General features: G+C 44.6%; 1 protein-coding gene across 12 annotated transcripts in view; it reads left to right on the forward strand.

The window, feature by feature from the left end:
• Window positions 1–11,004: 11,004 nt before the first annotated feature.
• PARD3 (par-3 family cell polarity regulator) overlaps window positions 11,005–12,635 on the forward strand; it is a 450,332-nt gene continuing 448,701 nt past the window's right edge. For all 12 annotated transcript variants that reach the window (XM_086741984.1, XM_086741989.1, XM_086741987.1 and 9 more), the window contains exon 1: window positions 11,005–11,416. In XM_086741984.1, coding sequence (XP_086598110.1) covers window positions 11,297–11,416 — 120 coding nt within the window. In that variant the 5' untranslated portion in view covers window positions 11,005–11,296. The remainder of the gene's footprint in view (window positions 11,417–12,635) is intronic.

A 12,635-nucleotide genomic window follows, 5' to 3' on the forward strand; every position in this document is an offset into this window, starting at 1 on the left:
TCACCTAGTCATTAGTGCTGCAAAACAAGTGTGCTAATGATTATTAAATCAAAATTCCCCAGTCAAACCAGCAATGATGTTTTACACTGAGTTATCGTAGGTATAAAGCACTACACAAGTGAAATCTACAGCAACATCTTCCAGGTCTGATACATCTGGCACCTTTTACCACCACTAAAATTACCTCCAGCCTCCCACGCACTAAGATGCTGCTTTACAACTAGTTCCACCAGAGCCGGTAAGAAGTCTCCTGATGATGCTGACAAGTGCAGCCGAGTTTATCCTTCAGTATTTACAGAGACAAGGGTCAAATCCTGCCTGGCCCCACCTGTGCAGCCTCGGGGACAGCCCTCACACAGCTCATGCATTTGAATATTTCATTTTGTGTCCCTTCTGCGGGCACCGTAATTAAAGGGCAGCTTTACCTTTTCTTTAGTGGCTGAAGAAATCTGAGACCAAGGGGGACTGTGGCTTGCTGCAGGGGTGGTTATTTCTGGTGATCAATTGCAAGAAACATTTTGAGAGGAGAAAACTGCCAGAGGAGAAAAAGGTTACGTTAAAGAAGAAGAACAGAAAAAGAAATCAAGGTAGGGGTGGGAAGACAGAGAGGCAACGTTAGCAAAAATCTCCTTCAAGGGCTCTATGTACACAGCTCTCACATCGCTCGGTTGGGCATGTGTTTGCCTTTGCATTAGGGATGAAAAGATTTTTTTAGTAAGCAGCTGTGAATTATTGAAGATATCATGGATCAGTACACGCAAAGAGGAAACACAAAAATAGAAAAAGAAAGGAATATCAATATTACGTAGACAACTCAGAAAATCTGAAAAAAAGTCAAAGGGAATAGATGAAATTAAGATCTGATGAAATAGAGAAAAATGCAATTAGAGAAGTTAGAAAAAGTAATCACATCCTAAAACTTGAGGCACTAAAAGGTAAGGAAGTATATTCATTGTATAAGAATTAAGAATGCAAGAAGGTGCTATGAATACAAATCTATCCTGTAAATATGGGCAGAATATATAAAACATTTTTGTGATGAACTGGAGGAATCCAAAATTGCAGTCACCATAAGGGAAGAACAAGTTCAGATATATGCGTTGTGCCAAACTGAGTGCCTGGAAGTATTGAAGAAGGGAGAGATCCACGCACGGTGGCGGTTTCTTGTCTGAAAAAAAACCTTATCACGGTGCATCAGTAGAAAAGCCTGAACTAAGATGGAGAGGAAGAGATCAAACTGAAGTTTCTCAGAAAAAAATTACTCTTGCACACAGCTTTCTGGTGAGGCTGTTTATTTATAAGGCCACCAAAAGCGTACTGGCTGAGCAGTGGGCGTTGTGGCAGGCATGTAATTCAAAGCAAATATTAGGAAGCTAAGTACTGACGTAAAACACATGGGATCATAGAATCATTTGGATTGGAAAAGACCTTTAAGATCATCAAGTCAAACCGTTAACCTAACACTGCGAAATCCACCACTAAACCATGTCCCTAAGTAAGTGCCACATCTACATGTCTTTTAAGTACCTCCAGGGATGGTGACTCAGCCACCTCCCTGGGCAGCCTGGTCCAGTGCTTGACAACCTTTTCTGTGAAGAAATTTTTCCGAATATCCAATCTAAACCTCCCCTAGTGCAACTTGAGGCTCCTGCAAAACACAACTCACACATAATGTATGAGCAGTCACATTGTCTGTCTTGCCCTTATGATTTTGCCTATGCACACTTAGAGGCATTCAAATTAAACAGTTTGCTGTGAATTTTAAAACTTACGTGACTGAGCTAAGTGTATTCAGTTCAAATTTTTTGTTTAAAAAATATCAAAGTATGTCGTAAATCTGTATCATAAACATTTCGCCAATTTTTTGATACCTCCTAGGGGTGCTCCAAGCCCAGGTAAGGATCTTAGTGTGAAAACATGCAGAGATAGTCCCTTCCTTGAATGAGTACACTGTACAAAGATTTAAGCCCCTTACAGAACATTGCTAATAGAAAAAAAAAAAGATATGAAATTGTCCAAAGTCTTTTCTTATTATTTGCTCAGAAAAAAACAATGCAAACCTCAGAGAACAGGCAAAGGCAGAGGCCAAGAATACACTAACAAAATATGCTAAAAATTCCCACTGTATCTAAACCAGGCTGAGATCTACAGCTGGTAGGTGGTGGGAATTTAGTGTTTCACAAAATTTGGATAGGTAGATTTGGATAGATCACTCTCAAGCATTTTTAACAGCTCCTCTTTTGCCCAAACCATGCAGTTGAAAGTTGTGTGGAAAGCTCCAGCCCAAACAAAGTCTGTGTAATGGCTCCTTGCACCCCAGAGATGAGCAGGGCTAAATATCAAAGCTATTAATCTCGGAAGACAAAAACAGGCAGCCCTCAGAGATAGGAGAGTGACTCACGAAACAGGCTGCCCAAAGCTGTAACCTGCGACCGCTGCCTGTCCTGCTGTGGACAAGGACAACTCAGCGACACAAAAAAGCAGCTCTTGAGCTGCTACAGTTTTGTCGGCCAGTATTTTGAAGTGCGTTGGCCATTGCAGGTTGCCTTCAGACACCATGATGCAAACTGCAGTGATTCAGAGTGTGTCATCTGGCCGTTTGTGACGTGAGGTCAGCAACCTCCGGGAGCGAAGTGGAGAAAACCCCCGAGCAGGGTAAACTGTTTCTCTGCAGCTTTAATGTACCAGCATCCATGGCAGCTGCAGTTTGCAACAGTAAAAGCCTGAAAACATGGCCTCTGTCCACATCCCTGCTCAGCAGTTTTAGACTTTAAAATCTATTTTAGGCAAAAAAAAAAAAAAGTATGGAGAAAGCAGCATTTGGTGCACTCTCATTTCAAGCTGTGAGCTGGAGTAGGTATTGGATTCTGTACGAAAAAAATCGGAAAACTTCAGCAGTGTCTTGATAAATCTTGCAAGGAAGAAAATACATTTGCAAAACTGTGTGCCAAATAAATAACTTCTATATACTATGTTGTCAGTTTAAAAGGTTAGCAAGAAATTGTTTTCCTTTATAGAAAATAGTTGTTTGACCCTGGTAGATTTTAATTATTGAACTCTTGCAACAGCCGAGCTGTAATTAAATCTTTGTCACCTTCTCTGTATTTCAGGTAAGATTGTGCATTTGTAATTTCTGTGGGGTCAGAAAGGCAGCCAATTTTGAATTCCTTGCAAGAGGTTATAGTTTCTTCAGTTATAATGTACACGCATACCAATATTCAATGTTTTGCACTGTCTTTCTGTATTAAACAATATCCTGTACTAGTGATTCATTGCACTTAAACTCATCAACTTGCAACATAATTTAAGTTCTGAATAACTTATTAGTAAGAAGGGGAGGGGTTTTGTTGCTTGTTTTGTTTTTTTCCCCAAAGAGAAAACAAACTGCAGAAGACATTACTGAGGGATATATAATGCACATTTACCTCTGTATGAGGGAATAGCTATTAAACGCAGAATAAACTAAAATCCTACAACAGATGTCATGATGGATGTAGCTGCAGCGTCAGCTGGATTAGTGTGGAGCCGCAGTGTGAACTTCTGGCAAATTAGAAGGCTCCTGAGTTGGTAATTCCTTGGCAGCAGGAAGATTGGTAGAGCTAATCTCGTCTGTCTGATCTATCTGTTTTGGTTTTGGTGTGTGAGTTAATCTGCTCTAAATTCTGCTTTAAATCTAAACACACAGCCCCTCCAGAAGGCAGCAGGACTAGTGCTCAGGTATGGATCTGAAGAAGACCATTTTGTAGTTTTCATGTGTAAGAAATTATGCTTTTAAAATACGCTGCTAAGCGTTTCCTTGAGTCCTGGAATGTCAGTTGCTGAAGGGCCTGCGTAGAGGGTGTCTTTTTGCTCAGTGAGACAAGATGAGACCTGAGTGAAGACTTTTTTTGGCATTGAGCAGTGGCTTTCCACAGAGACGCTCCTGCGGTGTGCTGTAGTCCATGTATTAGCGCAGTCAACAACAGATTAAAAACCAAAAGGTGATCTTATCCACTGATTTTCTTGCCCTGATCTCAGCTCTTCTTGCCTGTTACACCTCGATGGACTTGATGTCCTGCCCGTGCCAAGGCTAGTTAGTCAGCTTAATGTTTGAGAAGACAACTTGGTTTCAATTAAGGATTTTAAATCTTTGCAGAACAACTTAAGCTGTTTGGCTTCTTCTGTGAAGAATAAAAACATCCTTATGCTGTAAAACACTGCACTGAATTTTGGAAAACTTTTGGTAAGTTGTCATCGTCTTTTCAGTCTTGAGTAAAATAGACTGCTGGCAGCGTGTGACAATCTGTCATGTATTTTAGCTCGTGGGGATTCTCCTATTTCATTTGAGTCTTCTTTTTACTGATTTCAGCAGCTGCAAATACTTTTAAGAAAGACAAGAGGAAGGGAAGGCAATAAAAGGATGTGAGATGAAAGGAGAAGTGGGATTGGGTAGCAAAAGAAATTGAAGCAGAGAAAGAGGAGAAGAAAGAAGATTTTGAGGTTCACAAAGGAACATGTGAGAAAGAAAAGAGTGACCTCTCTCTGATCCTTTTTTTTTCTTATTTCATCTTCTCTAAGTAAGCCAAGAATGATCCTAAAAGCAGTGTCCAAATTTCAGCTGTCTGCTTTTGCCACTTTCCTCTTTAAAGGGAGCTACAGATGCTCAGAAGCACTCAAGTCTGGGCACTGCACATATCTGGAATTTCTGTGAATTTTTCAGAGTTCTGCAGCAGCAGTGAGGGTGACCATGTGTATCCCGGTCACATTCCCTAGAAGGAATCATGTAGTTTATTCCCTGCCAGTCTTCCATGCTTTGACATTTGTCTACTGGCCTGTGCACTAGAAAAGGCGTTCTGCAGGTGCTAAGGGACTTTGCTCGGGAGCAAATATTTATGCAGGAGCAATAGATAGCGTGTGTTCTCAGCCTGAGCAGCAGGAGTGCATTTAACTCCATGTGTAACAGGGATGAATGTGTTCCAAGTGCATGTCTGTATTTGTACCCCTCTAAATTCCTGTGCAAATTGGAAAGTCCTTACCTCATGCAGTCTTCCCTGTTACCATTGACATGGGGAGAGCTGAGCAAATGATATATTTCCCTTCATGCTTTATCAATATTTTCCTGCAATCATCAAGATGATGTTATTGAAAGCCGTGACACTATCCCTTTCCCTTTCAGCCCAACAAGGATGAGAACAGGGTGAGAAATTAAACCGGGATCCCTAAACAGGAACACCAGCTGAGAAATATATTCTTAATATGTTTATAAACCACATGAATAATTTGTATGGCAGAATATATGTACTATCATGTTTTGATAGGCCTTTTGACTAACACACCCTGTGGGTGTTCCTCTTCATGACACAGGAGGGTATTTTTTTCAGGAATGCTCATCAATAGATAAAACTTGATTGTGGCAAATAATCTGGCATAGCTTCTCTTCAGCAAATGGGTTCCTCTAACAGTAGCTGAATTAGTTCCAGCTCCGGCAAGCACTTGACAAACAGGGCCCAGTACTGTAGCTCTGTGTTGATATTGTTTATTCATTATTTGAGTAGGTTAGATAAGGCCCTAGGGCCTGATCCAAAGCCCACAGAAGTCAGTGAAAAGACTCCATGAGCCTTTTTAGTAGCTGGAATCCTGTATTCCTTGCTTCTGAGTTTGGAAATCTGTGCCAGAAACTTCATCAATAATTGAAAGGCTGGAGGAAAAGCAAAAAGCAAACTTCTGGACAGGCAGAAAGAAGGAAAGGAGAATGAGAACATCCAATAAACTCTCTGCAGGGACAAAATGTCTTCAGGTAGCTTTTGTAGATCAAGACTGAAAAGATATGTAACCTCTGATATTTTTAGGAAAGCACCAAGTTTCTAAAAGCCTTAAGACAAAATTAAAATGAACCTCCTAGAGACTTAAAATAATTTATTCTACAAGTTCAGTCTTCCGTAAATTAACCACATTCATCTTAGTTTCTTGTGGTGGTCATAAATCCCTCAAGTTCTACTATTTTTAACAGCTTTATTTTTACAGTTTTCAATTATAATTGCTGGTAATTGAAAAGTTGCTAAAAACTTAATTTTACTAATATGTTTATATGTTTGTGTTCAATATTATAGGGATAGGCAGCAATGACCCCTTTACTTAGATTATCTAGTATTTTCTATACTGAAAAATATTGTGATTATTTTTTCATTTGATAGTTGTTTTTGGGAAGCTCTGATGACCAAATGTCTGGAGCTGCCCTTTGAAATTGGTCAGGGATAAAATTCCAAATCTGTAAAAGTGCTTTTTCTTTGTCCTGTGAAATTCCATTGGGATTTTCTAGTCTCAGCTGCTGACATTCACTGTGCCCCATCTTCCTTTTTCTTTCTTCTGGAAAAATGTTGTCAGCTTGCTGAAGCTATTACTGATGGTGGACTTTGGGGATAAGTGGGCTCACATCACCAAAGCAAACACATCGGTCACATTAGCGTGGCAGGAGTCCACAGAAGAACTTCAGTGGAAGGACATGGGAGAAGGTAGCAGATCATTCTCCTCCCAGTGCAATCCCTGTGGTGGCTCTTGGGCACAGAGCTGCAGACTCCTCAGAGCCTTAAGGGCAAATAAAGAATGGCCAGCTCCATTGTCTGACTTAGATACGTGTTTTGCAGTACTGCGACATTCAGAACTTTACCTATCTTGTTATGTGAATAGAATTCTATTCAGCACATAGCATAAATACAGTCTGTAGTACGAGAGCTGGGTAAAGCCACTTGGGTGCACGTTTTCCTTACAGCAATTCCTATCTCTGGGTATGAGTCCGTGGCACACTTAGCATAGATGAGGACTGTTCAGGTATCTCTGGCAATGTTCCATTCTGTGCTCTGGACATCCCCAGTATCTTCACTTCTTCCATATAGGTCATGTTTTCACCTTTTAGACCTCTAACGATCCTGGTCCTTTCCCTGTGGATTATCTCCAAATGCTCACACAAAAAAAAAAGTGGCTCAATATTCCAGCTTGCTCCTTCTCAGTTCTCAGAACAATGAAGGCATTTCTTGATATATCTTAGAGACCACGGAATTATGAAGAAAACTATTAAAAACCCTTGAACATAATTAATTCTAAAAGTAGCATAAGACCAGTATAAATGCAAACAAAAGTAGTGAATTCATCTATATGCATTCTTTAACCTTAACTACCTTTTTGATACCTCAAGCTGCTTGAGGCACAGGTTGGAGCCCCTGGAAAGGTCAACAGTCTTGTGGCTTTTCCTCAAAATCATGGATTCTTCTTTGCTAGAATTTCTTCCTTCTTTTATACTACAAAGAAAGTCCTTCTTGTCTTCCCAAACTTTGCGCATCTGCATCTCCTAAGTCTGACATTAACACCTGTGTGATTCTATAATTACTTTTTAATGATTTGAGGACTTTCTGTTCCCCAAATCCTAGCCTCCTTTGAGAAGTCATAGAAAATAGTTTTTTTCCAGCCTCATTTTTTTTTTCCAGGCTAAAGCTAGCCACAATTACTTAATAAGCTTTAATAATTGCTTCATTCATAAAATAAGATGTTAGGAACCATTGCCTTGCTCCTTGGTGCAAGTACCGTAAGTAGGTAGAAAAACATCACAAAAATATGATCCCAGAGAAGTCAACCCACTCCTGTAGTTAAAACATTATCCATAGAAATACCTCAAATACTCAGTGGCATGTTTGATTTGATAAGATTAGAGACACAGAGCAAAACAGTAAATGATTTAGAACTTTTAAAGTCAGATTTCTTTGAAGGTATGAAAAATAAGTTAAGGCTTTACCTAATAACTGAGCTGGAGGAGAGTTACATCAGGTCGGTATCTTAAACCATGAGAACCTAGCAGTGTTTGGTATGTTCCCAGAGTCATTTTCAAAAATGGGATTTTGAACTCATATCAGGTGCAAGAGTTTAAATTTTTTTTGGCTGCTTCATATAACTTAGCTACTCCAATTTATTTGAACCTGAACACATACAGAATTATTCCAGAAAACTTATTTGATATAGAGCATAAAGGCAGGATAAACTGTGAAATAGCTCTGGAAAAGAGCAATGTTCCACTGCTTGAATAGTTTTAACATTCAGATAAAACTGACTTTTGGTAATCTGCACTGAGTTGCAAGATTCTCACTTCTTGCATGTTTGCAGTGTCTATGCAGGGGATTTCAACCTGGTGGCTGTTTCAAACAGAACTTGAATATTAATAATTAGTAATATTAATCACTAGTAATTGCAAGCTCTGATTCTCTCCATCCCATGCTCCATCTTCTACTTCTTCCTGTCAGACAGACAACTGCCTCTTCATGGAAATCTTCCAACAATGTACCAGTGAATAAATCAATTAACGGGTTCTGCAGTATATTAGCCCAGAAAAGCTCAACATCCAGAGATGTATATATGCCACCCACATTGCAAGATGGTGTCCTCTCATTAAGTACATGGAAAGTAGTTGTAATTTTTGTAAACTAGCAACTCTTGCCAATTTTTCTCCTGATTAGTATAATCCTTTTCTCCTAATCTCTTATAATGTTTTATACTTCATTTATCTTACATAATTAGATCTTGGACAATCTCAGAGGCTTGTTATTTTTATTTGTTAAAGCTCATTCCTCATTCTAAGACATCAACAAACGCTATACTTGGTAAATTGTATGCAAAATATTTTCAGAATGATGTATGTATAACTTGTGTGTGTGTATCCAGTGGGGAAGAAATTCAAATCTCAGAGGTCCTTGTTCCTGTGAGTACTATCACTATTCATGCATGAGTCTTCAAGTTTTAGCCTTAAATCAGATCCCAGGAAAAACTTGTTTTCTGTGTACTTCACTACTGAATTTTCCCATTTTACACATTTAATAGAAAAACTGTAAATATTTCTTTCTACACTGTTTTATGGTGGTGTGGGTTTTTTTTCTTCTTCTTTTTTTTTTTTTTTTTTCCAGGAGACTGTTAGAGCAGCTGGGAAAACTGCCAAGAAACTTGCTAAAGACACTAAAAGCAGGAATTAAATCACAGAAAAACATGAAAAACCTGTAGCAGTGTCTGAATAATTACTGTCGACCAGCAACTGTATCTAATAAGTTTTGTAGCAGTGCGGTAAAGTTCCTGATATGCAACACTGTGTTTCAGCAGATAAATGCAAATAACTGCTGAAGTACAACGTTGAACACTACAAAGTCTATGCGGCTGTAAAACTGCATGTTAAAGACAGTCTTGGAAGACTCTCTGTTGACTTCACATTTTTACAGCTGTTTCTGCAAGTTTCTCAGGTGGTGTCTATTAAACCAAGGATTTATACCTCTCTCTTCCTCTCAGTACGTTCCCAGCTGCTCTTATGATCACCTAGAAAGTACAGACACAGCAGGTTAATGGAAATTTTCAACATTTCCCAACAATAACTTTGATGAGCTACAGCCATATAAACATGGAGCGTGCTCAGTTGTCTCGGTTATGAGCTGTAAACTGTTTACTCCAGTTTTATTTTATTTCTGCCTTTCTGAACTCCTGTATGCTGCTTTTCTATTACACATAAATGAACACTGGGGATATGACAAAATATTATAACATGGCAGATGTACTTGTTTCCTGCACTAAGACAGACGTACTGTTTCTCATAGAGAATTCAGATCCTCATTTATATGATTAGTTTAGATAACTCAGGCAAGTAATGGTAATAAAATTAACATCCGAGCTTAGAATTATCTGTAGGTCAACAGGTGGACTTTTTCATCTTTGATCTTGCGAGTGTCTCAAAGCTTTCCAAAACTCCAATTAGTGGAAAAAATTCTATGGAGTTCAGTGAAATCGGACCAGATACACATGGGGCTAAACTAATATACACCCATTCCTCCATTTTCTTCACTGGAAAGCGCTAACTAGAATGCAAGGGGTTAGGACTGGCACTCTTGCCTTACCCTTGACTTAAACAGGCAGTAATTTCACTTTTGATGTTTTAATAATACGATTATTTCTTCTCCTTTACTGTGTACCTACTAAACCACAGAGAGCTTTGCCATTTGTACCAGGTTTGAAGTTCTGAAAGTTTGTTACTATCGCTATGGAACAGGAGTGGGTTGCCAGCTGAGAGCTGCGGGGCAGAGAGCACCGCGAAGACGTGATGAGGTGCCCTGTGTAGCAGTAGAAGGATGTTGATGTTCTGTGCTACAAAGTTTACTTGGTCTTCGTGTCTCCAGTACTGTGTGTAAGCTCAGAAAAAAAAAACAAAAACCAACAAATCAACTTTTTTTCCCCCCTCTGCCTTCCTGTCTTCCAAACTTTGCCTTGGTTCTGCAGTTAGTTTGAATTCATGTTTCACCATTTCTGCCCAAAAGAAACATGTTGTCAGGCCACACCGAATGGCCAGTGAACTGTGCAACTCCATCGTCCTCAGTGAAATCCACGAGTGACACCTGTGAAACCCTTTGACTTCTAATGGCTTTGAGTAGGAGATGGCTCAGCCATGGCGTTTATGCTGATGCTGCCCCAGTTTTCGCCCTGTGCTGGTCCTGCTGTGTTGACAGAAGCCCGAAGGACAGCGCAGTCGGGTTGCCTGTGCACACCGGGAGGAAGCCGCTGTTCCCCACGGCGCACGTTTTCTGTGCCTCCGTGTCTCCCTTCCCTCAGGTACTCGGGGCAGAGCGGCAGCAGGCAGCGCCCGTCCACCCCCGAGTGCACCAACTGGGGGGCAGGGCCGAGGATTTTGCGGGGCTCCTTCCGCTGGTTGGGAGGCTGGGGGCCCCGGCAGGGCAGGGCAGGGCAGAGCAAGGCAGAGGGTGGCGACTCGGTCCGGGTACTCCCACTTCACTTCGCTTCGCTCCGCTCCCACCGAGCACCGCTACTGCCGACCCCGCATCCCGGCAGCCACTGGCCGTTCCCCCCGCCCCGTCCGCGCTGCCCGGCGCCCCGCGGAGCCGGCCGGCTGCCCCCGCCCCGCTGCACCGCCCCGCGCCTCCGGAGCGGGCGGGCAGGCAGGGCCGCCGCCCCGCCCGCCGCCGCTGCGCGCCGGGGCAGGCGCCGAGCAGGTGGCCGCAGGCAGCGGGTAGCGCCGCGGCATGTGAGCGGCCCCGGCCCGCCGCTCCGCCGCGCTCCCCGGGGAAGGCAGCACCGGCCCCTCGGCCCTGCCCTCCCCTCCCCTCGCCGGGCCGGCCGCGAAGGGACGGCACCCGGAGCGGCAGCACCGGCGGCGGCCGAGGGCTGAGCGCCGCGCCCCGCCGAGGGGCGGCCGTGGCGGAGGGCGGAGAGGAGGAGGAGGAGGAGGAGGAGGAGGAAGGCTGCGCGGGGCCGGAGGGACGCGGGAGCCCCCCGGCCGCGCAGGATGAAAGTCACCGTGTGCTTCGGGAGGACGCGGGTGGTCGTGCCCTGCGGGGACGGGAACATGAAAGTTTTCAGCCTGATCCAGCAAGCGGTGACCCGGTACAAGAAGGCGATCGCAAAGGTGCGGGGCGCGGGGGAGCGGCGCTCGCGATCAATATGGCGCTTCCCGGAGCGGGGAGGGAAGCGAGGGGGGAAAAGTCCGGGCTGCCCCGCCGGGGCGGCGGGAGCGGGGCCGGGGGCGGCCGGCAGAGCCCTGCAGGGAGCCTTTGGCCCGTCGCCGCCGAGGGGGAGCCCGGGGGGTCTGCTCTGGGCCGGGCCGAGGGGGTAGCGGCGGCGGCAGCCCCTCCGCGGCGGTAAGCGCGGCTCCCCGCTGTCGCGGGCGCCTGGCGGGCCTCGGCCCTTTGTTCGCCGGTGCCTGGCGGCGAGGTGGCGGCCCCCGGGGGTGTCGGCGCGGGGGCCAGCCGAGCTCGGCCGGGAAAGAGGCGCGGGGGCCGGCGGCGCCGGATCTGCCCCGAGCCGGGCGGGAGTCGCCGCGGAGGGCTGGAAATCCAGCCCCAGGCTTCCCGGCTCTCCAGGCCCGGCGGGGAGGGCGGTGGGAGGGGACCCCGCCGTAGGGGCGTCCGGCTGCGAGCCGCCCCCGTCCTGCCCACCCCGAGCCAGGCCGGGGTCTGCGAGAGCCCCGCACGGCGCGGCCACCCGCGCAGGCTCCGCGCCTGCCCCGCTCCTCGGGGCGGGGGTGGGGGGGAGGCTCCGCGTGTGCGTGAGGTGTCCGCGGGGTGCGGGGAGCGGCGGCCCGGGCCGCGGCGGGGCTGGTCCCGAGTGCCGCCTGCGCTCCCTCAGCCCCATGTTGAAATCCCGGGCTGTGGGTGTGCAGGCGGTTGCACGCTCGGCTTTCCCTCCATAGGCGACTTGTTGGGCTTTGTTTTTTTTTTTTTTTCTCCTCCTTTTTTTTTTTTTTTTTTTTTTTCTTGTTTTCTGCAAACTTCTTTTTAATCAACTGGTCTGTTGGGACAATGTGACCGTTGCTGGCTAAGAACTTGATCAGCACCCTTCCCCTTTGCTGTGCTTGATCCATCCAAGCAGCTGAGTGTGTTTTTTTCCTTTAGCCCATCTGACACGCTTTACATTTCTGAAACTAGAAGTTTTGTTTTGGCATGTGCTGACTCCCAGGCTCCCTGAAACCTACAGCGGAAGGAATAGTGTGAGCGGTATATTGATTGGTTTGAAGTGATTCCCAAGAACATTTTTTAAGCTCAGTTTTCTCAGAGAGAATTCCAGTTGAGAGAGGATAAAAGTAACTGAGGTTCCCATCACTTCCCTACTTGATTCCTGAAAAAAAT

The sequence above is a fragment of the Chlamydotis macqueenii genome, chromosome 2, assembly GCF_036417535.1.
Source record: "Chlamydotis macqueenii isolate bChlMac1 chromosome 2, bChlMac1.mat, whole genome shotgun sequence".
NCBI lineage: Eukaryota > Metazoa > Chordata > Aves > Otidiformes > Otididae > Chlamydotis > Chlamydotis macqueenii.